The sequence below is a fragment of the Passer domesticus genome, chromosome 5 (assembly GCF_036417665.1).
Source record: "Passer domesticus isolate bPasDom1 chromosome 5, bPasDom1.hap1, whole genome shotgun sequence".
NCBI lineage: Eukaryota > Metazoa > Chordata > Aves > Passeriformes > Passeridae > Passer > Passer domesticus.
Window position 1 is genome coordinate 43,359,602 of NC_087478.1, and position 26,471 is coordinate 43,386,072.

General features: G+C 48.1%; 1 protein-coding gene and 1 long non-coding RNA gene across 4 annotated transcripts in view; one reads left to right on the forward strand and one right to left on the reverse strand.

Annotated features, from left to right (window-relative positions):
- NTN4 (netrin 4) overlaps nucleotides 1-25,210 on the reverse strand; it is a 47,445-nt gene extending 22,235 nt beyond the window's left edge. Inside the window, exons 1-3 of one of the 2 annotated variants that reach the window (XM_064419768.1) lie at nucleotides 25,058-25,210; nucleotides 21,073-21,602; nucleotides 4,366-4,644 (exon numbers count right to left, since the gene is read on the reverse strand). In XM_064419768.1, the coding sequence (XP_064275838.1) occupies nucleotides 4,366-4,644; nucleotides 21,073-21,602; nucleotides 25,058-25,118 (870 nt within the window). In that variant the 5' untranslated portion in view covers nucleotides 25,119-25,210. Of the gene's footprint in view, nucleotides 1-4,365; nucleotides 4,645-21,072; nucleotides 21,603-24,213; nucleotides 25,034-25,057 lie in introns of those variants that run through there. The other variant, XM_064419769.1, reaches the window with a different exon arrangement.
- Nucleotides 94-10,225, forward strand: LOC135300385 (uncharacterized). 2 transcript variants are annotated; one of them, XR_010362274.1, is made up of 4 exons: nucleotides 94-238; nucleotides 549-689; nucleotides 1,431-1,693; nucleotides 9,059-10,225. It is a non-coding gene; the product is annotated as an uncharacterized LOC135300385 (long non-coding RNA). The 2 variants fall into 2 exon arrangements; XR_010362273.1 differs by having other exon boundaries at nucleotides 1,567-1,693.
- Nucleotides 25,211-26,471: the final 1,261 nt, after the last annotated feature.

Below are 26,471 nucleotides of genomic sequence, written 5' to 3' on the forward strand. Positions count from 1 at the left end.
GCTGGGAGGGGCAATGGCTTTTAATAGAATTTCCTTTTTGGAACTGCTAAAACTGTAATTTTTTTCTTTCTCTCTCTTTTTTTTTAGCTTTCATGGGAAATGGGCATGATTCTAGCCCAAAGGAAAATGGCAGCATTCACACTGAGTCTCTAACCATAGCTTTTAAACTGTGTTGTGCTTCAACTGCTGTGCCAGTTTTAGAACCAATTCCTACTGATGGCTGTCAGCACATGGAGAGGTATTCTTTTCCCAAAGCACCAGACAACCAAATTTATGCATGAGAAAATTCTCATATCCTATCTTGTTCTTGTGAAAGAATACAAAGCTTCTTGTCCAGGGTGTGGGGGCTGTGCAGTAGGGGTTTTTTTAATTCCTTGTACAATAGGCTTCTGTCAGCGTTGCTCTGGAAGACCTTGAACATCTTTTGATGTCAGTAGCATGATAACAATTTAAAACAGACACTGAGTTGGCCACATGCGAAGTGGGGGGGAATATTCACCCTGCCTGACTACACAGAAGTGCCTTAGCAGAGTATCTTGTTCACCCAGGATCCCAACCTTCATAACTATGGAAGAAGCTTGGAGAGATCAGCTGGCTAAGCTGCAGGAGTGCACATTCAGGGAGGGCCAAGGAGTCTCTGAGATGGATGAACTCCAGCTCTCACCTTGAGACAGAGCTGCAGAGCCCAGGTGAGGTATCTCTGGGTTTGCTTTCTCCACTTTGAAGCCCTAAATTGCAAGGTCCTACTTATCTCTGTGCTTGCCTCCATGCTTGCCTCTCCTCTTGCATGCCACTTGCTGCAAGGAGGCCACAGGGATGCTTTAGCTGGTAAGAGGCATGTAGTGCATGCAAGCACACAGGGCAATGGCTCCATGTGCAGAGGTACTGGCAAAGGGTCAGAAGCTCCTGTGCCACAGATCAGAGAAAAAAAAACATTTTTCTCATGTCCACTGAAGATCAGGAGGGATCTGCTATTTATGGCAATTCATTTGTTTGCTCATATTTGTGGTTTGCCATGTAATGCAGCTCAAGAAGTGATCAGCTGCTTAGCATGGTATGGTAGGAGGTCTGTCTGTACATGCTTATCTTTTCCTGGGTATGCCTTGGGCTTTTGCTGATGAGATTTGAGTAGTGACCGTTGGAATAAATTTGGGAGAGGTAGGAAAAAGAGAAAGTGTATCTGTATCAACCTGACAGTTGCCTGTTGCACGCAAGTGTCCAACAAGGGATGGACAGGATCATACTACCCATGAGGAACAGCCCTTGCCATCCTAGGCAGCCAGGTCTTCTCTGGGGAGCTCATGGAAGTATACCTTCTGCTAGAGCAGAAGTTCCACCTGTATATTCAGAATTCACCTGAAGGCTGACATGGCATTTCTGACACTCAAGCAAAACCAGAGTTTTCCTACACAAATTTCATTCTCTTTTAGGAGAAAGGGTAAGTGAGGGAATTGCCAGGAGGAGAGGAGCATCATGGACAGTTTTGCAGCTAGACGGTGATGAGAGCACAGAAACAAATCACTTATCAGACTCTGTCAAGTTGAACTTTGCTTTGACTTGACTCAGATTGCAGATGGAGGTTTCCCCAGCCCGGAAAATGAAGCTAGAGCTGCTTCTGCCAGGGAAGGAGCCCCTCTTTGTTCATGAAGCCACCCTGTTTGCATCCCAAGCCCACACCCTGAGGGTGTCCCAGGTAAGTATTTTCTCATGGCCAGGTGGATTTGTGGCTCACTTCAGCCACTCACAATATTTACCTTCAAAACCGTCACCTTCTCAACAAAATTGCCAAGATCTCAAGAAAAAAATACATCCAATGGGAGGAATCCTGTGGCAGCAAGATGGGCCCATGTCCCAGGCTGACCTTCCTGGCCCCTTGGGTCAGGATCCTGTATCAAACCTGCCAGAGCAGCAGCCCCCAGCATTCTTACATACCCACGCTCTTTTCTCAGATGGTCTCTGGGTTAGGTGGCTGAAATGCTTCTGGTCACTTTGTGAGATCTGACTGAGACCTGGCAGCTGTGCCCAGTGCTGCTGGGATACCCCAGCTCACCACCCAGAGCAGCCCAGGAGAAAAATAAGTATTTCACATCTGCGTCTTTTGCTGACCGAGCAGGGACTGCAACTGAGGCCGTGGTTAGGATTTTGCCTGTAGGCTGAGAACAAGTTGGGGATTAAGAAAACTTGCACACAGATTTTTTGGAAAAGTTTGGTTTTTTAATTAAATTATCTTAAACTTGCTTAAATTTTGATGTTAGCTCTCTAACTTAGAGCATACTCTTCAGGAGTGCTCTTGTCTAAACAAGAATAAAAAGAGAGCCAGATGTTATAATCATATTGTGACATGATACTGTGCTTCCCTGCTTTTGTTGTCCTCAGTTTTACACTGATGGTTCTGATAAAACCCTTGGTAGGTAGAGGTTCATGAAGACTATACTGACGTCTCCATCTACCTCTTGACTGGTCATAATTCTTCAGAATTATATTTTCTGTGAATTTTGCAGCTGAAATGTATAAAAATGCCCCGTCTTTGAAATCCTACTCTCTTTTCAGAAGTATTTTGACTTCTACCATCTAAACAGCCACAGACATCGCAGTCTTTCGTCCTTCTTCTGTTCATTCACGTGTGTGATGAATTCTTCCTATCACCTTGGAAATAATTCTCTCTTCCAATCTTGGTGCAATGCACTGGCAAACCCCAGGCTGGGTTGCACAAGGTGAGTGCCACTGCAGTCCCCAAACAGCAGTAGCCTCATGCCACAGAAGCCTGGCACGGACTAGGCTCAGCCAAAACTGCCCCAGCTCTATGATGGAAAAGGTGGTATTGGGAGAGGAAAGCTCTTACCACACCTTGACTCTCCCTGCAGACCATGGGGCTATGTCACCCCTGCACTGGCACACCCCTCACGGGACATGCAGGATGAGGTGCAAGTAAAACACAGTATGACACAGCAAAATGAGTCAGCCTCACTGCACAAACGTCACCTTTGGGACTCCTGCCACATAAACATTTATAACCAGAGTTGAATTTTCCCCTCGGGGCCAGCACAGGGGTTTGTTGCTATTTCTTGCTCTGTTTTCAGTGTGATTTTGGCACTTGCTTCCTTGGCCCAGCCCTGCCTGTTACCTGCACACTGTGGTTGCCATAGCCTGTAGCCATACTGGAGCCCTGTTTGGCTGCAGGCTCTGCTACAACTCTCAGTGGTGCTCCAGGGCACGCTCCCATGCAATTGTATCCCACAAAAAAAATCCTGAGCAAACAGCTTCTTTCAAGGACTTTCACTCAGGGGACATCTGCGGAAAGCAGAGCAGTGCTACTTGAAACAGTCTTATCAATCACAGAGCTGCATGCTTTCAAACAGGTATATTTTCAAGGTGTTGCAAGGCTAGCTCTAGTAGAAGGGAAACGTGCTGTCTGCTCCATGTCTGAGACTAATTTAGGTGAAATGAGAGCTCCCCAAAGAGCTGGACTCTTTACCTAGACTAACTGCCCTCTTTATTTTTTTTTAATTATCTATCTTTCTCTGTCTAACATTATTCAGCACAGTATGTTTGGCTGCTCTGTCTTTCCCCACTGCTCCTCCTCCAGCAAAGCCAGAGTTTTCAGAGCCAGCCCGGATGAGCTCTGAAAGGATAAGATGAGCTGGTGGCAGTGAGTGTCCCTGGACTGGCTGGGTGCAGGCATGCCATGCCACAGGCATCCAACATGTTGGCCAATGCTGTGCCCATCACCTGCCCTATGGGTTAGTGGCTCTTATTTCCCTGGAGTTTAGGTCTTGGTGGTTCCTTAGGAATTTGAGCTCAGAGCTCTTGTGATGGGAATCCCCTTGAAACCAGAGCACAGAGCTTTTATCCAGAGAAAGGTATTGCAAAGTGCAATAGAAAGCCTGTGAGGGAGAGTCAAAACCCATCTCTACCCCTTCATTCAACCCAATATCCTTGAATCCTCCAGAAGCAACGGTAGTTACATGATGCCTTGTATCTTCAGAGAAGCTCTCCTCCTTCTTTGTTACCAAAACGCCCTGCATTTTTTATCCTTTAGATATTGTGTTATTGCAAGTTAGTATTTGGGGAAAGGTGGGTGTCAACAATTTAATTATTTTTAAATATTTACCTGAAATAAATAAATTACTGTGGAGCACTTTTGAAGGATGAGAGTCCCACACCAAGACACAAAGGAACTTCAGCCCCACATGGAGACCACTCCCTTTGTAAAGACCACTTCTGCTCACTGTGCTTGGAGTCCAGGGCATCCCATGTCAAATATTGCATACTGATATGGACCTACACCACACTGTATACAGTCCCTTACTATTTTGAAAATTCTGCTTTCCTGCAGTGCAGACATTGTTGGGTGCGCGTACGTACCACATGGAAAACCCCAGCGGCCTTGCTGGGCCTGAATCCAGCGACGGGGACACAGTGGTCAGCGTGGCCATTGCAGAAGCAGCTGCCCTTCACGATGAAGTCGTAGATGGCGTAGTGCAGGGCTGGAGGGGGCTGTGGGGCCGGGCTGGCCGGCAGGCAGGGGCAGCCCTGCCGCTGCAGCAGCCGCACCCGCAGGTTGGTGATCTTCAGCTGCGCCTGGGCCGCCGCGCTGTACGGGTCCTCCGCGCCGTAAGGAGGGGACAGGGCTCGGAAGATCACCTGGGCAGAGAAACACAGCGGGTGAAGCAGAAAGGAGGGGGTCAGCCAGCCCCAGGGCGGGCTGTGGGTGAAATGGCAATGACAGCATTCTCTGGGAGTGTGCACCAGGCTCTCATGATGCTCTTCCCCTTCTACAGTGAATCCACCTCCAAATCAGTGCCCACAGGGTGACCGCCCCATGATCCCTTATGTTGCTCTCCACAAGAAGTAAGGACCTTATGGGTGTCAAGTGACATTTTGCCATTAACTCAAATCAGAGGTGGGTGCCCCTGCAATGTGGTGTGGCCCAGCACAGGGACCAGAACCTTGCCGGGTGACGCGCAAGTAGGGGACTCTTCATTAACATTCCCTCTCCGAGAATGGAGAAATATGAGCTATTTTTTAACAAATATAGCTCACTTTTCCAAATATTTGGTTCCTATCAGTCCCAGGCTGCTTCCTAGTGGAAAAGTGATTAGGTGTGGCAATTAGTGACAGCAAGCTGATAATCAAGCAAACCGAGATAAGAAAGAGCGGAAAGAGGGGGGCTTCCAAAGTTTAAACAAATACTTATCATCCATTATTTATTTTAACTTCAGTCTGATTGAATAGGTAAATATTGGCTCAAGCTGAATATTGAGAGCACTAGATAAAAATAGCCAATTTTCTTGAAAAGGCTTATTTTAAAGTTTTTAGTCTAGCTGCCTACAATGAGGAATCAGAAACAGCATATACTTTATATGACTACCACTGACATTAAACAACATATCTAAAACACATATTAGCTATTGGAACATTCAACTTACAGTGACACTTTCTGAATAGTTAAGTAGTTTTTCACTGAACAGTCATCGACAGCTTGATGAACTATGATAATTATAAACAACATTTGATCAAATCACTTGAGTGTTTGAGGGTGTAATGCAGCCGAATGGCTCCATGCACTACTCCCAGCACTGAGTTAAATTCTCCTTAAACTACAGTGCTGCCCCACTGAAACCATCCATGCCACCCAAACTGCTGGCCAGCCTCTTGCAGGCAGCAAGGAGGTGACCATTGTTTCCTGCCCAGTGAGAGGCAGGGCATCAACTTGCTGCTGCTGCTATCAGGGATCACAGCCTCCTACCCCTAAATCCACGCCTTCCACAGAAAGCAGCTGATATGCTTTAGCTGATGAAGGCTTCCCTTTTATTTGACCAGGATCCACAGATCCTGGAAATAATGACCATAGTACTGCCAGCTGGCCTGCTCGCAGGCTTTGCCTACCAGCTGCTGCCTCCATCAGCCCCACTGCTGCTGGCACTGCTCCTGGCTGAGGCCTGGCTTTTCTCCAGGGCTGCCTGAATCCAGCCAGAGGAAGCTTTGTGTCAGCCTGGAAGGAGATTTGGCCCTTGTTTTGGAGCTGGATGGTGGCAGCATGCTTTTGCGTGGGTGGTGCCACCAGCATGCTGGTGACAGCGGGGCTCGGCCGTGCTGCAGCTGGGCATTGCATGCTGGCAAACGCATCATGGCTGCAGTTCTGCACTGCCCTGCTGCAAACACTCCCTCCCAAAGGTGTCTGAGCATCTTCTGCCAGAAAGACACAGCTAAAGGAGAAGGTTAACTGGGAGGGGTGGTCAGAGGACAAGGCTGGTGAGCATGCTCCTTGTGCAGAAATGTTGAGTCCGATGACGGGTATTAATAAACAGTAACACACTTCAAAAGAGGTCTTTTCCCCCCCTCTCTTTCACAGCTATACGGAGTTTTTTCTTCTTTCCTAAAATAAAAATATAAACCAGATATCAATAGAAATCCCAGTGAACCCCAATTACAACAAGTCTTGCACCTCAACCCAAGGCTTGTTATTTACCCAAATTTAGATCAGTGCCATTCTGATCACATTTACTTGCTAGTGGTTTTGTGAACACAAGATGCTTTCAGGTACAGAAGGGGAAAATCCTTGGGAAAAATCCAAACTGAAGACATTGATTTCCTTTTAATGGACATGACAGAAAATGCTGGTTGAAGAACTTTCAGTAAAAACTAGTATTTTGGGTTTCTTGATATTACATAAATTGCATCTCAGAGAATTCTTTCTTTGTCCTAATTCAGATGAGAGCAGGGGAGAAACTATATAAATGGGAACAATTTATGCTAGATGGAGCTGCAGACCTTCCTCTCATGTTTTCAGTTTTCCTTGTTTATCTATCCCTGTTTAATGCATGTGACTGATGTTTGTGGTTCTAGTAAAGACAATCATAGCAAGGAAATCAATAACCCTGAGTGCCTCTGCACTGACAGAGTTAAATCTTCTCTGTGTGGAATTCAGAGGGAGTTATGCTGCTGATTTCAAGGGAGTCAGTATTCCTGCTCAGACCCTAAAATGCTACAAACATTTCTTTTTATGGCTACATGAAAACAGTGATGCTAAACATGAACTCTATCTAATTCCCAGGGGCTGTGGGCTCTCAGTTGCTCCCTGCTGGCTGTCCTGTGCTGCTCTGGCTGTGCCCTGCAGCCCTGTAACAGAGTGAGCCTGGTCTCAGTGCTGCCAGGACAGTAAACATCCCCATGCCTCCATCCCAGACCCCAGCAGCCCCCCTGTAACCAAATACTAACTGGTCATTATAATATGTAGGACATTATACAAATAGCAATCTTCTGCTCTGACACAGCAGATTCAGCTGGGATTCTACAAGCCCTCAGACACTGCATAATAAGGATAAGGATGTGTTTCCCAGCAAGACTTTCCTGTTCAGTCATTAACATAATTTATCCCAGCTGGTCTCAGGAGTCTGCACATCACTGGGGCCACACTGGTCTTACACAGCTATCATGGCTTTGCACCCCTGTGCTTTCCAGCAGCCCAGCCACACACACACACATAGGCAGTCCCAGATTTCCTGCTTTTACCTCTTCTTGCGCTTTTCCATGCAATTGTCCCACCAATAGGATGGGCACAGGGTTTCAGCATCCTCTCTACTAATGAACCATGGTTTTCACACCTCTGGTTCTTCTGACAACTCCCAGCTACAGCAATCAGGGGTCTCCTCAAACCAAAATATTGTTCAGTTTTAGCAGTGTAGAGGAAGGGTGTAGGAAAAATGGAAGAGAACACTTTGTCAACATGTGTGTGCATCTGATGATGTGGTTTTACAAGCCCATTGTCTCCCTGGTGCCACTGTCCAGCCAGGACTCTGTTGGGCAGTGGTCCCCAGCCGCTCTGCAGGCAGCAAGCCTCAACAGTAAGCACCCAGGGTGACCAGGCTTCTGTCTTTCCACTCAAGTCTCCATCTCTGTGTACAAGGCCTTCTAACAAAACATCAAAACCTGGCATCACAACATTAGGCAGACAATGTGACTTATGCAGTATGATAGCCCCATGTAGGATAGCACAGTGTGGGAGCCCCTGATCTTTATACCAGCAGCTCTGAAATGTATGCACTAATTAAAATATTATATTTTGTAAAACAAGTTAGAAGTAAGACATTGAAGCAACACAGTATTTCTGTGCTTTACATCCATATTATATTCTATCAGAAAGATGTTTTCATTCCCCGGGTTGCTAGCTCACAAAAACATTTATGATATTTGGAATTATTCTTAAATACAATCCCAGGAACTGAATCTTTATCTCAGCTTCCATTTAAAATTAAGTATCTAGCAATAACTCATGTCACAAACCAGGAGGCAAATTGAACTTCTAAGAAACAAAATAACTAGTCCTTGGGGTAATGATCCTTCTGTGACATGTGGAATGATGCTATTGGATCCCATGTGCTATAAAAGCAACCTTTGCATGAAGGAACATCAATTGAGGAGTGATTTAAAAGTTGCACAGAGATTTTTTTTTTTTGGCATGGTGGTGGTCTCTCTACACAGCCAAATAGGAGCTGTAGTCTGCAGTCTCTGAGTGAGGAAAGTCAGTGCTGTGCCTCAGGAGGATTGGGTTCACCTGACCCTCTTAGTACGATGCATGTTGGTGGTAGGAGGAAGCCCACTCCACTCCCAAGGGAAGCGCACTCCACTCCAAGGGAGCAGAACTGGATAAGCTGTCCCACAGCACCTTGCACATGCCATGGAGTAAAAATACTCTCTTCTTCAGCCAGACCACTGCAGCTGTCTGCAGTTTGGTCACATCATTACATAGACAGCCTCTAATAAATTCCCACGGGGTTTTGATTTGCTTATAGGTTGTCATGAGCAACTCTTGCTCTGCTGATTATTTCACAAGTTCTAGTGGCAGAAGAAGCCTGAGCTCCTCACCCTTCTGCAGATGCAGTAATGTAGCCCTGTATATAAATAAAGCAGCAGCCATGGACGTGGTGCACTCAAGTAACCACTTGCACCACAATGACCTTGATATATAAATACATCAAGTCCCTTTGCAAGAAGTACCCTAATATGTTTATGTGTGAAAGGGAATAAAAGGACATCTTTATATATATCTCCACAGTGGGAAGGAAAATGCTAATGAATGATTCTGACTGCAACAAAATAGACTGTGAAGTCAAAATAGACTGCTGAAGTCAAGAAAACCAATGAAAGACTTGCCAAGAGCAAAGGTTTCTCAATGAGTCACAGGCCCACCTCCACTGAGTGCAGCTGCAAGGGCCTGGACCTTCGTCAAGATGCAAGTGTCCAGAGCAATGGAATGGGACCCTGGGGGTACAAATGCCTGTGACACTGAAGAGAACGGGTGATCCACAAAAAGGTTCTTCCTCACAGACCTTCAGAAACAGGCACAGAGGCTTTGCACAGAGTCTTGCAGCTGCCATGCTTGTGCCTGTTCCCTGGGTCCCTGCACCTGGACAGAGGTGCCATGCTCCAACCTCCAACTGAGAGCCTGGCCTCAGCCAGGACGGCAGCAGGAGACGGTTCATGGCAACATCAATAAATTACAAACAGGGAGAACAAATGGATAGAAGATTCAAGACGCATATACTCATGGGAACAAGTCAACAAACAGGAATACGGCAGAAATAAAAGCAATTAACAAGTATTAAAAACATAACCACATTTTTACTCGATTGTAAATGAAAACCAGGGTGGTAACATTGCATGAAGAGATGTGTGGTTTCTTTCTAAAAGAGACTGATGAACTCTACCCTGTATTGTCTGACCTCGATGCATGAAAATATATCTATAATTACTCTACAACAATGACACATCCATATTAGTGATTCATGTAATTAGCTCAGGGGCATTAGATAAATTCAGTACTGATTTATTTGATTTTTGCTGGTAGATTTTTCCCTTTCAATGCATTTTACAGGAACAAATGAAAAAAATAGTATTAATAAAAAGAATGCAAAGTTTGCTGTCTTATCCAGATAGACAGCAAAAAAATGAGGAATGTGCACCACTTTACAAAAGGGCGTATGATGTCTAAGTAAGTGTTTAACTGAAAAGTTAAGGTTTGCATTAGGAGTCTGCAGTGATTCTTGGTATGTAGACACTAAATAAAGGTGCTTAATTGGCTTGTATTCTGGGGCCCTGTGGAATATCCACGTCACTGGAAGTGATCTGATTTATTTAGTGCTTGGACTCTGAAAGCCTCTGAAAATGTAGGCAGTAAATGCAGTGGTGGAGCTCTGCCAGCACACCCAGGACCTCAGCCCTTTGCCTCCCAAAAAATTTACCTCAAGCACAACAAGCAGCTGAGGTTAGGCACTACTTGCCTGGTGCTGGGGTTGAGGTGAAAGTGAGCCCTTATCTCTGATATCCTGGCCCTGGGATTCCCAGCTGTGTGCCCAGCATTGCCTCACATCTGCTTGTGCTCACAGGTTTTGGCTTTCACTTCAAACGATGGCACAAGCTGAGGTAGTCCATGCTCTATCCACTGCATGGTACACCTCTGTCATCCCCCAGCCACTGCCTGCCTGCACCCCACCCCCTGCGCCTCCCTCCAGCCAGCCCAGCCATCCAAGAGCCCAGGAACTCTCCTGAAGGCACTACCCAAAGGTGGCAACTGCTTTCAGCCTTGGCTGGTTCTTGTTCAGAGAGGCTTAATAGGGATATTTTATTGTGGCACTTTCCTGCTCACTAGATGGAAAAGTTATAGGTAGTCAATTCTCTTGGTAAACATTATGGAAAGATCCCAGAGCAATTTCATTTGTGGAAATGTGTAACCAAAAATATTAATAATGACACGATATGTGTGCCAACTGTCAGCCTGCCACAGTGTCTGCTTTCGGCTTCCACCCAAGAAATGTACTAGAAGCAATAAGCTCATCAGAGCCACAAAGGCCTGGTTGATGGAGCTGGATGTAAATTTAGCTGCAGAAATGCAATGCCAGTGAGGTGCTCCCCCTTCAAAGAGAGCATTCTCACACCTCTTTCCCACATCCCTGCTTAGTCACCTTCAGTGCTGCAGAGGAACCTTGGAGCTAAAGCTGTCCCCCTGTGCCTTCCCAGAAAAGAGTAATTACACTTCTCACACCACAACCCGTGCAGGGAAGACTGATGTGAGCCTGTCTTACTGTTCATTTGAGGATGGTTTGATTTTCAAGGTTTGCTGTGCAAGACTCAAGCTGGCGCAATGAATCTAATTTGGTACCTTTGGGGAACGTGGACAGTCCTACTTGCCCTGACACCTTCGGGGATCTTTTTTTCTTAATACAATGGGAAGCCTCAGACACAGGAGCTGCCTGGTTTGTTTAACAGAAGCAGCTCAGGCACACCTGCTGTCAGATGCACAGTCTAAACACCAGACCTAGTGCTGGCAACAGCCAGCAGATTCTGTGTCCTCATACACCTTCTGAGACAGACATATACTCTGCAGGTATCTTCTTTTGTCTCCCACTTTCAGTATTGAGGGTGCAGCTCTGTGCTCATTTACCCTGATGGTCAGTATTTTAGTTTCTGGGATTTTCTGCATCAGTGTGGTCAAAGTCTGCCAGGCTAACCTTGGCTCTTCCTGGAGGGCACGGCTGTGTCTGCAGAGGAATATTTTGTTACAGGAATGGGCCCTGTGCCAATACACTCCATGTGTATCCATGTCCCTGTCCATCAGTCCACTCTAAAAACTCTGAAACCACTAACTTCAACCACCTTTTGGAGATACACCTTAAATGTTAAGCTCCTGAAAGTTTTAAGAAAACAATCTCATTGCTTCACAAATTTAAGCCTGCTGGACTACTACTCCTGTGGAGAAGGCTGATAGGGCTGCAGTGCTGATACTTCCTACTGACAAGACAGGCTTATTTAATATATTACCACACTGAGCAATAAGATTTTAGGAGAGAAGCCAATGTGCATCCCTGTGCTGTGTTCATTGCAATGACCCTAGGCTAAAAAAAGACAGATTTGCTTTTGGCAGACGCTGCAAATAAATCACATGGTGTGGAAAGTTCATCAGCCTAAGCTGGGCAGGTATTACCCACCAGCTCCTCTAAAACACTTCTTTGTTTTTTCTGTCTGTCAGACCAAGTGGACTGCAGGGAAGAAGAGCCTCTTGTGTTTGTGGAGAGGTCTGACTGCCCCATGGTGTGCACTTCAGCATCACCTGGATGAGGTGAAACAGCAATAGAAGTTGGAAAACCTGCATTGCCAACATCAAAGACACTAACATCACAGTGGGCATTGCAATCTTGCAGGCCATAGTGTTTGGCACTCAATCACATCCCCGAGCAACCACGACAGTAAGCCACTGTGTACCACCACCAGCAGTCCCTGAGCTCCTTGAGATGCTGGAGAAATGGCATTCCTGCAGCAGCCTTAACAAGGACCCTTCATATAATTTGACATAAGACAGAATTTGACCCATGCCTCCAGTCTTTCTGCAGCCTTTTACAGCACATAAATCAAGACAAATAATCTCTTGCCTCAGCATCCAAAAATTATACAATCTTACAAAGACTTCAAGGAGGAAAATCCAACTATTTCAAATAATCATCCCTTAATTTTTACCAAGGTAACTTTTGTCTTTTGGGCATCTCAAAGCATTCTTCTGCCATTCTCAAAAGTGAGAACCTATCCAAGAAATGCTCCAACTCACATGTGGCAGCTGACCAGTGAGGGGCTGGAAAAGGCAGAAGGAGAACTAGGGAAGACCCTTGGAATTTCTCCAGGATCCTTGAAATCTTTGACAATAATCAGCCAGATGAGAGACATCTTCTCAGCTTTTCTTCAACATTCAACTACACAATTTCATTAGATGAAAATGAAACACTACTAGGTCATTCCTGTCTTCATGCAATCAATGATCACAAAAGTAATGTTCTTATCAGGAAAATCTCACTACAGCTCAAACCTCTTGGATTTTGTCATCTCCAGTTAATAGTTCTCCAATAATTCATAATTTATTCCACAATGGCTCTGTTTTGTTTAACCACTACTTTCGCTCATCAGATAGAAACACTCAGTTTCTTGGCTCACAAAACCCTCCAGATGCATGATATCATTGGCTATGGACTATCAAGGAAAATTAATAAAATTATTGCTTTTTCTCATCTTTAGAATCACTGTTTCCAGGGCTGTGCTGGCCCAGTCAGGAAAATGCGCCAGCGCATCTCAGCTGATGATATGAAGTCCTTTGAGCCATCAGCAAGAAAGATGGTATTTAAATACTCATCCCTCCAGCAATTCCCCTCCTTTCCCCATCCCCATAAAAGATTTATGTTCTCAGCCTTGGCCGGCCGGCAGTACCTGTTGTGCATATGGAGGACCAAAAAAAACCTGGAGCTACCTCCAAAGAGCCAGACAAAGGACTGGACTTGCTTCTTCATTGGCAGGGCTGTAAGAAAAGCTGGCTCACTCCCCAGAGCTGCAGAATAACCTCTTTGACAGCTTCTGAGCACAACACACCACTGCAAAAGCCTGAAAGGCAGCAGGTTAGTGTTTCAGTAACTGCAGTGGTACTAAGGATCAAGGGGATTTTCTTTCAGCCTGTGAGTAACACAATTCCATGAATATTTTTCAACTGCTCTTGTTTATAATGAAAAGGCTTTGTGTCTATAGGACTGTCTGCTTGAACTACCATGAGATACACTTAATTCTAGGAAAAAGAACACTTGTTGGAATTATATGTAACTGCACACTGTCAAAAAGGCCACAAGAAGCAGCACCCCTCTTTCAAGCCATAGCTATAGATTTTGATTACTGGAATGAGGGATGCCGCAGAGAGACTGGTGATAAAAGACTCAAAGCTTATGCAGCGAGTAAACTGGGCTCTGGACATCAACTTCTTTTCTTCCTGTAAAATGTTACCCATGGAGAATTTGAGAACTTCACCATTTGTGTAGGATTTTGAATGTTAGACTGGGTATCTCACACTGACACCCACTGTTGCGTGGCAATTAATCTCAAACGAGCTTTTGATCCAAAACTTCTGAGACATGTCAATACATTGCTTTAGGTTACATGCTTCCCATGTAACCATCTGTATCCAGGAATCCCAATGAGAAACATGGCAGTCTACTTTCCAGCCAGAGAACTGGGAGCTGAATAAGTGAGCTAGCCTTCTCTTCATGCCAAAAATGAACTGTGAAATGAAGCAGTGGGGTGCAGTGCCTGAAGAGAGGCTCCGGAGGCACCGTTAAAATCCCGTGGCACTTTTCTCAAGGGAAGCAATAGTCCCGCTAACAAGGCCAGATGCCAATTTAGAGAATTAAATTCTGCCTACCCAAACTCCTCTTGTTTTTTGTGGGTACAGTGCTCTCCACATCCTACATAAGAAGTTTGGAAAGGGTCTCCTGGAGCCCTGGGACCCATTCCCTCCTGCTGTTGGCAGCCTACAATATCCCCCCTTTCACAGACTGGCCAAGCTGCCTCCAAAGAATAATTTGTTTTAGCCATAATTGGAGGTCGATCCAGAAGCAGTTGTTAGAAACTTGCTGTTCCAAGTAGGGGACTGCTGATATGCACTGTTAAACACTGGCTGTGCTCCATCCCAGAGGCGGCTGCATATCAAGGCCTGGCCAATCCAACCCCAAGTGCCAAAGCACTGGGAAATCCAGGAAGAAAAGGAGACGATCCTATGGGCTACTTGTAACGGGAGAAATCATGCAAAGGATCATGGGGCAGGTTGGAGAAGCATGTTGCTCTTCACATGCCCTTGTCCTTCAGAGATGCTGAGCATCCAGGAGGCCTCATAAGGAGACATGCCACTCCTCTAGGATGGCCAGTGGGAGAGGGGGTGGGATTTGTCACAACCAGGTGAAAACTAAGCTAAAGTTTCCCATTTTCCTCTGATTGGCTTTTTGCTGCCACATTATTTAAAGGGAAAATCTCCCCTCCTCCCCTGTTGGAAACTTGCACCAGCTTGGAAACCCCGCACAGTGCTTTCCCATGCAGGAGGGAAAGCTTGAGGACCAAACCAAGAGATGCACTTCACCACAGCCATCAGCAAGGTGGCTGGTGTGAGATGGTGTCCTGCCAGTGTGCTGCTATTGCCAGATGCCACAGCCTGAGATTTCAAGCCTCCTAGATAATTTTATTGACTCCAGCCCAGCCTCATTTACTTCATCTCATTGACTATTCCCCTATGAATCATTATTCTTGTGCTTGTGAAACAACAGCTCCCATGTCTTCCTGGATTTAATGATAAATCAGCTGGACAAGATTTGGCCATCTCCCCAGCCACGCCTAGCTGAACAGACTCTCCTTTGCACATGGCATTTCTGAACAGACCAACAATTTTGTTTGTTTTCCCAAAGATAGGAGGATCAGGAAGACACTCTTAAAGAAGTGTTTTTCCTACAAAGCGAAGTTCTACAAAGTGTAGAGATGGGACTTAAAAACATACTTCCCTAGCTGTGTCCTCACATGTCCTGAGCACTGCTGAACGCCTGCCAGGATTCCTCTTTCCTTCTCATCAGTTTGGGCCTTTGCTTTCTCTCTGTGCAGATGCCAGTGGCACAGGACAATTTAAAAAGGTGTTTGCAGCCTAATGGGTTGACATCCCTGGCTGTTTTGAGATTATTTTTGCATATTTGCCCAGGTTCTTTGTGGAGCCCTGCAAGTGACTGAACTCAAATCTCCTGTTACCCACAAGATCCTTGAAGAACCTCAGCACAATTAAAATGTAGTTTAAGTTAAGGACAACAATGATAAGCTTGGAAACCAAGCCTTTTCTGGCCTACAAGGTGAAAAAGGCCAACCAGGCTGAAGTTTCTACAACCCAAAATCAGGACTCAAATATAAAAGTTACTGACTGTCTTTACCTCCTCTTAGTTTCAGCAGCGAGTGTTACAACCACTCACTGTCATGGTCAGACTTCTGAGTAGAAATACACAGTTTACTTCTGCTCTACACAGCTAATTTCAGGTAAAACCAGTAGGACTGGTGTCCAAATCCTCATGGAAGAAGTCAGGCTGCATGCAGTAACAGAGAAAGGCAAAACATAGGGAGGTTTTTCCGCTACGGAAGGCACGAGATCAATAAAATGCTCAGTAAGACACGCATCCCACAGCAAAACAGTGGAAATGTGATGCTTCAAAAGTTAAAAGCATGTTAGAATTTGTTGCTGGAATATAGTCAAACTGCAAATATGCCTCTTCTATAAATAGCAAACAGCAACAATAGCTGAGGTCTCCAAGTGATTTATTAGCAGTATTCTGCATAGATGAACACTAAAATAAGTTACTAATTTACTAAAATCTTGTCAAGGAGACTCTGCTTCAGTAAGCCCTTTTATCCTGGAGCTTGTCTAAATGGGGACACTCAGGCGAGCTAATCTGAATTGACCACAGATGGGAATGTAAAGTAAATGAGATAATTGCATTGCAGAGTGGACAGTCACTCTCGCTCACAGTTAAAGAATTAACATCTGCTAAGGGCCCCTTGAGCCCTCAACAATGATCCCTAGCCAAGGATAATTTTAAGATTAGTGTGTTGAAAAGGAAATATTAATATAATCTGAACTATGGGAGGGAAGATAGCCTTTTTTGCATACTAGTAAAATTAGTATTCCTGTCTGAGCATGAAGCTGAAAGAGTTTATTTCTGCATCTTGTTTACTGAGATCAGATTATGTTTGGCTGGTGGATCCAGTTCTGATTTCCCTTGCAATAATGTGGCTGAAGGGTTACACCCTGAAAAACAATGAAAATACTCAGCATTTGTAGCATTTTTGTATGATTCAGGCTAAAACTTGGCCACAGCCTTTCTCTTAAAACACTGGTGATACAAGGCTAACTGTATATGAGGTTTCTGCCTATGCTTAACAAACTGCTGTTGTGAAACAATTCATTCACTGTATTAAACATAGGGGAAGTCTATAATGACCTCTCTGCGTGCAGCTGATCCGAAATTATTCCCTGACATGGGAATGGGTCCCCTTCACAATGTTGCAAATCCAACTCCTCAAACAGGCAGATGCTTGAAGCTTGCTGGAAACCCAGGCTGGCTGTACCAAGGTTGGGATGCCAGGGCAGGAGGTGGGCACCCACCATCTGCCTCCTTTCTGTTCCCTACTGAGGAGAGGCTCCGTTGGTTTGTTTGGCTTCTGTGTAGCTGCAGAGAAATCACTGACTACTTTGCTGGTTGCTGAAACAGTGGTTCTTCCTTGCGTGAGGTCAGACTGCAGCCAGGCTGCCCTGGCATGGGGCTCAGCTCAGCAGAGCCCCTGAGGTGTCTGGGCACATGCTGACCTGTGAACTCAGGCTTACTTCCACCAAGAAAACTATTTAGACCAAACCCAGGGCATTTTAGCGCAGTGCTCCTGACATCAGTACAGCCTTCAACCTCTTTGCTTGGCACTTCTGTCCAGATTTGTCCTTTCCTTCCTACTCCCACCCCTGGGCTGTTGATCCTCCATCTCTTGCTGCCTCAGGCTGGAACTGCATCCACATCAGAGGTAGCCAAGTCTGGTGGACTTGCAGCATTAGGGACAGGTAGCAAAGAAGAGCAGGGACCTAGCAATCCCCTGATGGGGTGATTCTACCCATCAATAGACCATCCAAGTGCCACGCATGGCGTGTGACATAATTGCCTTGTGTGGCTCCCACTGCTGAGGTGGCACCCAGCTGAGGTGACTGCAGCCTTCCAAAAGCAGCACTCTCCCAGAGCTCTCCAGCACCCCAGTCCCACCACTGCATAGGCAAGCCCAGAGTCACACTGCTACAGAAGGATGAAAGGCATCTCCCAGAGCCATTTCAGCATTTCTGAGGTCTGGGTCTTTGAAATGAACCTAGAGACTTGGCAGCTTGTTTTCTACACTATCATAAATCTCCTCAAGATCAACATCATGGCAAATTCTAATGAGGGAGGATTTCTGTCATAAGAGTTGAAGCAGGCATCTAAGGAATGACTCATGATGATGAGGGCAGAATGCAAGAAGTCTGATCTTTTTTAATAAAAAGTGAAGCAGATACACCTTTGACCCAAATTAAGACGGGTGATATATTGAAAACAGGCCCTAAGCCCCAGAACTGTGGGATTCTGCCTTGAGTCAGGGTTGGTAGGCACCATAACAATCAGCAGAAATGCAGGTGGATCAGCACTGCCTGTTCTTTACAGAGGGTAAACCCAGAAGCCACCAGCTCAACAAGCTGCTGTCTCTGTGCCAAACTCCAGTGACATTTGGGGTGAATCACGTGAGACAAACTGCTCATCCAAGGGGACAGACAGCAGTGAGTGAGCTGCCAGCACCATGCAGAGAGACCCCAACATCCTGCAACATCCTGCAAAATCCTGCAAGCCCTTAATGCTGTGCCCAGAAATGCACATGTGGCATTGAAATGTCTGAAGTGTGAGAAAGCAGCACACAACGTGACACATGGTTTGGATCATGGGTTACAGTTGTTATATCCCAGTTAAAAAACAAATCTAAAAAGTTGCAAAAGAAACCCAGTGGCACTCACAGAATTTGTAGTTGTGCTTTAAGGAAGATGAGTAATACCCTTCAGAGTAATGAGCAATACCCTTCAGACATGGACATTTTGGATGACTGCATATTTGAAACCACTGTTTCAAGTGAAATTACTGTTTGCATATGTCTGAAATTAGGTGCTACCAAAGTGGGAGTAAAGCACAACATAACTCCAAACAGAACAAAAAATTCTGATGTTTCTTCAGGTCAGATACATGTTGCTATTGGCAGCTACTAGTAATTGCTGGAATGCAGCACACTGTAATAAATTAAATGTGATATTTGCTAAGCATGCAGGCTTGCCATCTGGAGAGCTGCTGCTATTACTTTGCAGGTAAAAAGTGGTGTTAAGTGCAGGAAACTGAAGTGTACCATGTGAGCAAAATCTTCTAAGCTCCAGCCCCTTGGATGCAGTATTTGTTTAAATCTTGGAACAATTAAATGCTCTTGACTTTTATAGCTTCTTTGCAATAACACAGACTAAAGGGATGCCAAAAGAAGAGGTCCCACAGGAGCAAGCTCAGTACATAGCCTCTCTTTGCAGCATGCTACTGCAGATGCACCAAACAGCACCAAATTACTTTTCTTCTTGAGACAGGCATTGGTTTCTACACACAAGACCTTCATTGTACTGTCCCCAGATTGCACCAGCCCAGAGAGGAGCTAGCCTGAGGTCGGGATTTGTACAGGTTCTCTCCTGGCAGAGCTCCCATCCCGTGTGCAGGGACAGCACCATCCTGGTGTGCAGTGACCACAATGAAAAGTGCACCAGGATGCCAGCAACAGGGCACCCAATACCAGTGAGGCAAATACTGCCTTGTAAGATGCCCTGGGTTTCTTGGTCCTGAGTGAAAATCCCTGGAAAGCTAAAAAAGGAGCATGCAAGTCATATACCCCACTGGCTGGCCTAAGAACTGTAGATTTCTCCATCCATCACAGGCTGGCATAACTTTATGATTCAGGTGGTGGGACACAGAGGCTGGCACGAGTACAGAGGGACTGAGAAATGCTCAGTGGTGTACATACATCCTTTCTTTTGTAGGTGTTACTTTGTAGTTAGCCCTGATTCAGAACCACAGAATTATTTGGCTGGGAAAAGACCTTCAAAGAATTGAGTCCAACATCCCTGCCATGGGTAGGGACGTATTTCAGTAGATCAGGTTGCTCAAAGTCCCATCCAACCTGGCCTTGAACACTTCCAGGGATGAGCCTTCCACAGCTTCTCTGGGCAACCTGTTTCAGTACCTCATGACCCTTATAATCAAAAAAAGTCTTATGTCCCATCTAAATTGATTTCAGTATAAAACTCTTGCCCCTTGTCCTATCAGAAAAGGCCATGTTGAAAAGTCTTTTTCCACCTTTCTCGTAAGCCCCTCTATATATTGCACCCTGAAAGGAAGATTAGGCAGCTTTTTGGGAGCACAAGCAAAGGACGGCGAGAAAAGAAAGGCAGCACTTTTTCTCACCATTTGATTTAGAATGTAATGGAATAGTCACCCTGGATCTGTCTGACAGGTCTGGAGATCCTTGTTTCTCAGCTGATGAGGGCATGGAGTGGCTTCTCCCACAGCAAGATACTGGCTGCCTCCTGAGACTCAGCTAACAGATGCACTTTAGTGAAAAAGCACCTCCCAGAGAGTGCCTTCCTAGCCAGAGCATGGCTAGAGATGATCACAAGTGATTGCAAAGGGGTCTGAATACATGATTTTTCTCAATGAATGCTGGTCTCCAAGGATCGGGCTTTCACCTCAAAACCAGTTCTCAGCAGAAACTGCAATGACATAGGTGATGTCCTGATTCACCAACCAGATTTTATCTTTTCTCTGTGTTAGGCCAGAGAGAAATTTAAAGTTTGATTAAGCTTTCACGCAAGTTCAATAAATTAGGCCACTAGAGGGAGCAGCCTTTAAAGTCCGGAGCTGGTGACCGGGGATACGTCCCCACGAGTGGGGGACACAGGAGGGCGGCCCCGTGGCCGCGGCTCCAGGGGAAGATCCCAGCCCGGGGGGATGGAACTGCACCTTGGGGAGAGTACTACTGGTAGCGCCTGCAAAGGCATCACTTGCTATCTGCTGTTTCTGATACTGAAAATCGTCCGAATTTCACGTGTATTTGTGTGCACAGGGAAAAAGACAAGGTATTAGTTTTAGAATTACCTGGCTAACCTTGTTTATGGGAGCCATACTTCAGTGTGTGGTGAGTAGCAGCTACTTTGGTTACGTGCCTCCTTCTCAGCGAAGGCAGTCACTGTTAAAAGTCAGTCTGGTGATTATTCATTTTAACATAGCTGCGTTTTGGCCAGACTGATTTGCATCACCCTAAAACCACAGGACTGCAAGATCTGGAGAAAGCTGTCCAGAGCGACGTTCCTTCCCTTTGGCGCTCCTGAGGAATCAGCAGCACGTGCCCAGGTTGCAGTTGTGTAGCGGGGTTCACCGGGTGGAAGGAAAGGAGTTTTTTGGAAATGAGAGGGACTGCGAACGCAGCAAAGCAAGAGGCAGGGCGGTGCCTACATCACCTAGGAATGAATTACGTTACTTCACCTTGTGAAATTGAATAAAAGAGATGCCGGTGTAGTGAAATACGAAGTGTAAACACGGTGCAGAGAGAAAGGGAGCTGGAGCAGCGGCTCCCTGGTCCCAGCCCAGGCACACTTACCTCTCCTCCAGTGCAGGGGAAGGGGCTCGAATATCTGGAAGTGCAAATGGCTCCTCTCTGCCTCACATCATCCTCCAGCCCGAAGGTGGCCGAACAGTTAGCAGCAAAGTATTTGTAAGGCTTCCACGTCTCGCCGAAGTCCTGGGAGCGCTCCAGCACCATGGCAGCCGGCCTGGGCGACTTGAAGACCATGATGAGGTGAGTGAAGTAGAAGGCGGTTTCCAGGTCCAGGCGGATGGTCTCCCGGGGGGCATCCTGGGCCGCCTGCCACCAGGTGCGGGGCCGGCGGAACGGCGAGTCGGCCATGGCGGCGGGGGGGTGCGCCAGCCCGCCGTGGCTGCCGCTGCAGCGCCCGCAGCGGGGCCGGCGGCAGCGCCGCTCCGCGTCCTCGCTGTAGCTGCAGAAGCGCTCGGCGGCGCGGCGGCCGCAGGAGGTGTCGGTGCGCAGCGCCCGCCCGTGCGCCAGGTTGCCCATGCGAGGGTTGCAGGCCTTCTCGCAGGGGCTGCTCGCTGCCGCCGCGCCGCCCAGACCTGCGGGGCAGAGAGCGGGGCTGCAGGCGGCTCCTGAGGCGGCAGCGCCTCAGCCCGTCCGAGCAGAGGCGGCCCGCGGCTGGCGGGATGCTGCCCCGCCGCAGCCGTGTGCCGATGGCACCCACCGGGCCCTGCGGGGGCCGTGGGACGGTGTGGCGCTCGGCTCTCCCCTCTGCGGAGCTCAGTGTGTCTATGGAAGCAAAAAAAGCCACCCCAAAACCTTTCAGGGTTTCCCTGCGCTTGGGAAGATTCCTACCTATCAGGAGATGCAGAGCAGGCAGCAGAGAGAGGGACAGGAGTACGCCCTCCCCTCCCGCCCTGAGGCTTCAGGGCCATGCTCCCCCTGCCCCGAGGTCTCCACAGGGATCCGGGGGCCCGGGGCAAGTGGAGAACAGCAGAAGAAAGGGAAGCCGCCGCCAAGGCAGCATGCTGCCACGAGGCCAGGACACTGCCATGGGGAACAGCACTGTGTGACCCAGCCCACCGTGCAGCACACCAGGTGTCGGGGCTGTGAGAGCCCACAGGAACATCACCTGCCAGCAAGGACCTCAAGTCTTCACCCCCTTTCCCACCACTCCATCCCTGCCGCAAATTTTCCCACAATCAGAAACTGCTGCTGACACCAGTGTTTAATTGTAGCATGGCTTAAGTTTGGAAAGGCTGTTGCTGGTAAGTGGAAGAAAAAAAAAGTTTTGGTTGAAATTATGCTGGCAAGCTGCCACACAGCTGAGGCTCTGTGGTTTTTGTCCAAGCTTTTCTGGAAGTCCTGTCAATTTTAAAATCCACAGTTACAGAGTCAAAGAAAAATAAAATCACCATGGGCTTTAATGTTAAACCATGTAACTCTCACATGTAATCAATGTAACTCTTGGTGCAGCAATGCTTGATTAGGGGCTCTCCAACTTTTTTATTAATAAATTTCAGAGTAGGTCAAAGCAGTATTTGGGGAATTGTTTAATATAAAAAAAATCTCTGTTGACTTATATGTGTGGAGGTCAAAGCATCTGAGGTGCATAATGTCTTCTTTATCACCAAGCCCGTCATACACAGTCAGCTTTGTGCACCAATTAATGTCTTCTTCTTGGCATTTTTGTTATGTCTGAAGGTCATTTCAGTTTAGCATCCAATAAATCCTTTATCTGGGGCTTATTCAGCTTTTGCCTAGTGTCATAGTTGCAATTAAGCTGTGTTATGCACTAGCAGTGCTAAGCCTTCCAAGCCTGACAGCAACCCCCACTTCTCCCACTCCTCAAGAAGCACCCTGGATAAAAACCATTTTTACCACAGAAGTTCTATATGGATTTCCTATAGCATTTCCTCAGAACAGCTGAGGAGCACTGCTTGCTACACACCCAGTATAAGGCACTTCTGAATCCAGTCTCTGGATTTCACTGGGTAAGCAGTCTTGGGAAAATTTTAGTGAATAAGAAATGCTCAGTCAAGTTAGCTTCCTACAGTGTGCTGGTAAAGCTGTGGTGGAGATTACCTATAGTAACTGTGCAGAATATATATTTTTCCAGAAAAGTAAACAAATAGAACTGTAAGGTCACTGTAATATCACCTACAACTCCTGAACATCCTTTCCAAAGCGCTGTATAAACATTAACTAACCTACGTAGCTCTCCTGAGGGGTAGGTAAGTTGAGTGCTATTATCATATTATCAGTTAGGCTAGCCAGTATTGGCCTAATTTATGTCTTTGGCTGCTTTCCTGGATTCTTTGGCTTACGTGTAACACAGTGCAGTTGGCCGCAACACAAACAGATGAACATTTACTGCGGTTCCCTCAGTTGTGGGATTGCAAAGCAGATTTGGGAAGCGGTAGGAAGAGCAGGGCTCAGTCAGCACCATCAGACAGGTTGAGATCACTGTTTGTGCTCATCAAGTCCTTTTGTTTTTTGCACACCAGACTGCTGCCTCCAGGAATGCAGTGGAGGAGGACCTGGTCAATGGGAGGTTTCCCTGTGACTGCAGTTGGTGGTAGGGCTGTGGTAGATGGCCCCAGGGCAGGGACAAGGCTCTGCCTGAGCCCAGCTGCGAGAGCTTGGCTACAAAATCCCATGTCAGACCCCGGGAGCTGCGAGTATTTGATTGCTCCCAGTTCGGGGTATGCTCCAGCCCTGGTCATGCACGGTCACTGACCGCAGTTGTCTTCGGGCATTACGGATCCTTTCCTCACCCGGGATCAGATCTGGGGCAAGGGACCTTGGCTTCAGCAGGGTTTGAGAAATGCTGCTGGCACATGAACATGGGTCCCAGGGGCAGAAAGGGGGGAGAGGAAACCCCCTTTGAAAGGGTGTTTGTTTTCACTTGAATTGGAAAAGAGTTGCATGACCGATGCAGGGCACTTCATGTTATGAAAAGTGACAGCTTTCTAGTGCAACACTGGCTGCCACAGCAATTCAGTAAAAGGACAAACTGAGAGCATAGAGGTTTCTATGCTGGCAGTCACAAGTTCACAACCGGTCTGCCACAGCACTGGAAAAGGTGCTTTTCCCTATTGCACTTAATGCATCTGCCCAACTAAATCTTCCCATTCTATCTACTGTACATGCCACCGGACTGGGATCTTCAGTAATGAGTAAGAGCGTGCAGCAAGTACCATGACTCACCTGGGAAAACATCCATGGAAAATCATATGCTTCCTGCTTAAGCATTTTAGCAACACATGCCTTGTGATGTTTCGTTTATATCTTGTGCCTGCTTAAATGTTTGTTTCCCATCAGAGTTTTTTTTCTTCTTTTTAAAAAAGAAATTTGGCACTCGGCTTGCAGCCGGCCGAGGAAGCGTTACGCAAACTGTTTATGCCCGAGTGTGTCTGCTGCGGGACCCCGCTGCGGGCAGCTCTGAGCGCGAAGTGTTTTCGCTGCGGGAAGGGGCTCTGGAAACCCTGCCCGCCCCTCTCCGCACCCCGACGTCTCGGGGCACCGCCGCCCGCAGCGCCTGCGGAGCCCGCAGCGCCCCGCCACTGCCACCCGCAGCGCTCCGCAGCCGGGCCCCGCTCCCGCGGCACCCCCGAAACCCCGGCCCGAGCCCAGCCGGAGGCTCCGCGGGCAGGGGCGGCCCCGCGCAGCACAGCGCGGTGCGGCGCGGCCGGACCCCTCTTTGTCTGCGGCAGGGGGGACGCGCATCCCGGCCCCTGCCTCTGCACGCCCGCCCGCGCACGCCGCGTACCGACAGCACCGCATGTGCGGACACCCGCGCACCCGGCCTGCGCGCACATGCATGCGTGCCTAGACGCGTGTGTGCGGACACGTGCGTACAGGGACCGACGGTGTGAGCGCGGTGCGCACACGCCCGTGCGGTTCCCGGTGCGTGCGCTCGCCCGCGCACCCCGCGCACACGGGCGCGGACGCTCCGGCACACGCGCGTACCCGCACACGCACACGCGGCGCGTATCTACCTCGCACGCCCGCGGAGGACGGAGAGCGCCGAGCGCGGCCGGTCGCGACCCACCTGCAGCGGCGGCGGCGGCGCCCAGCAGCAGCAGCAGCGCCAGCCGCATCCCGCGCCCCATGGCCGAGCGCCCCGTGGCCGCCCGCCCTGCGCGCCCCGCCGCCCCGCGGCGCGCCCGGCCCCGCGCGGCATCAGCGCCCCGCGCGGCTCCGCCGCCCGCCGCGCCCGCGCCGCCCCGCGCCGCCCGCCGCCCGCCGCGCAGCGCCCGCACCGCCCCCGCCCCGCCCCGCGCCGCCCGGCCCGGCCCGGCCCTCCGCCCGGCCGCCGGCCGCGGGGCTGTGCCGGTGCGCGGCCGGGAGCGGTACTGCAGCGGAGAGAGCCCGTCCGCCCGCACACACACACACACACACACACACACACACACACACACACACACACACACACATACACACACACACACACACACACGCACACGCACACGCACACACGCACACATACATACATACACACACACACACACATACATACACACATACATACACACACACACACGCACACACACATACACACACACACGCGCACACACACACAAACACACAAACACACATACACAAACACACACGCACACACGCACAAACACACAAACACGCACCGCCCGCCCCGCGCCGGTTCCGCCGCGGCAGCCCGAGGCGGGCGGGCTGGAGCCCGGAGACACAGAGAGATCCGCGATCCCCCGGGGCTGCCCCAAGCCAGTGCCCGGGGGCTTCGGCTTCCGAGCCCGGGCGCGCTGTCGGGGCACAGAGGGTGGAAGTGAAGCTGCAAAGGGCAGCCTTCCTCCGGCCCAGCTCGGTTTCAAACGAGGGACTTAGTTTGCCACAAGTAACCCCGGGTCGCTCAGCTTTGAAGACGTTACTTGTTTTATCGCTCTTCGGGTAACTGAGCGATGGAGCCACGTAAACGTGAGAGGTTTTCCCTTCACTCCTGGGAATTGGCAATCTATGGCTTGGCTCCCATATGGTCTGATGGGTTCGATGGCACTGGTCACCCTACTGCAACAGCAGTTTTGAGCTCTGAAAATAGGAAAAGACACAGTTACATCTGCTGCTCGCCACCCGACCATTACCTTTCTAGGTCTCAGCGAAGGACCATCAAGGGTGGAGCACTTCTGAGCAGTCTTTTTTTTTTTTACTTACCTGAATCTAATCTGGGAGGCGAGCATGTTGCAAGAGCTACAAAATGCTACAATATGTCATTCTGTGCACTTTGAACTTGGACAGCTTAAGAACAATTCCGATTTAAAAATCAGCATAACAGTATCTTAAGACTACCACACTGCCTCCTGTAATGCATTTCAAACGCACATTTTAAGCTGCTAGGATTATATCATCACCAAAATGCTCACTGAGAAGTATTTAGTGCACAATCATCTGGCTGGACAGTGCTATCTCTATGTCTTTACCTTAAAAGGTAGAGG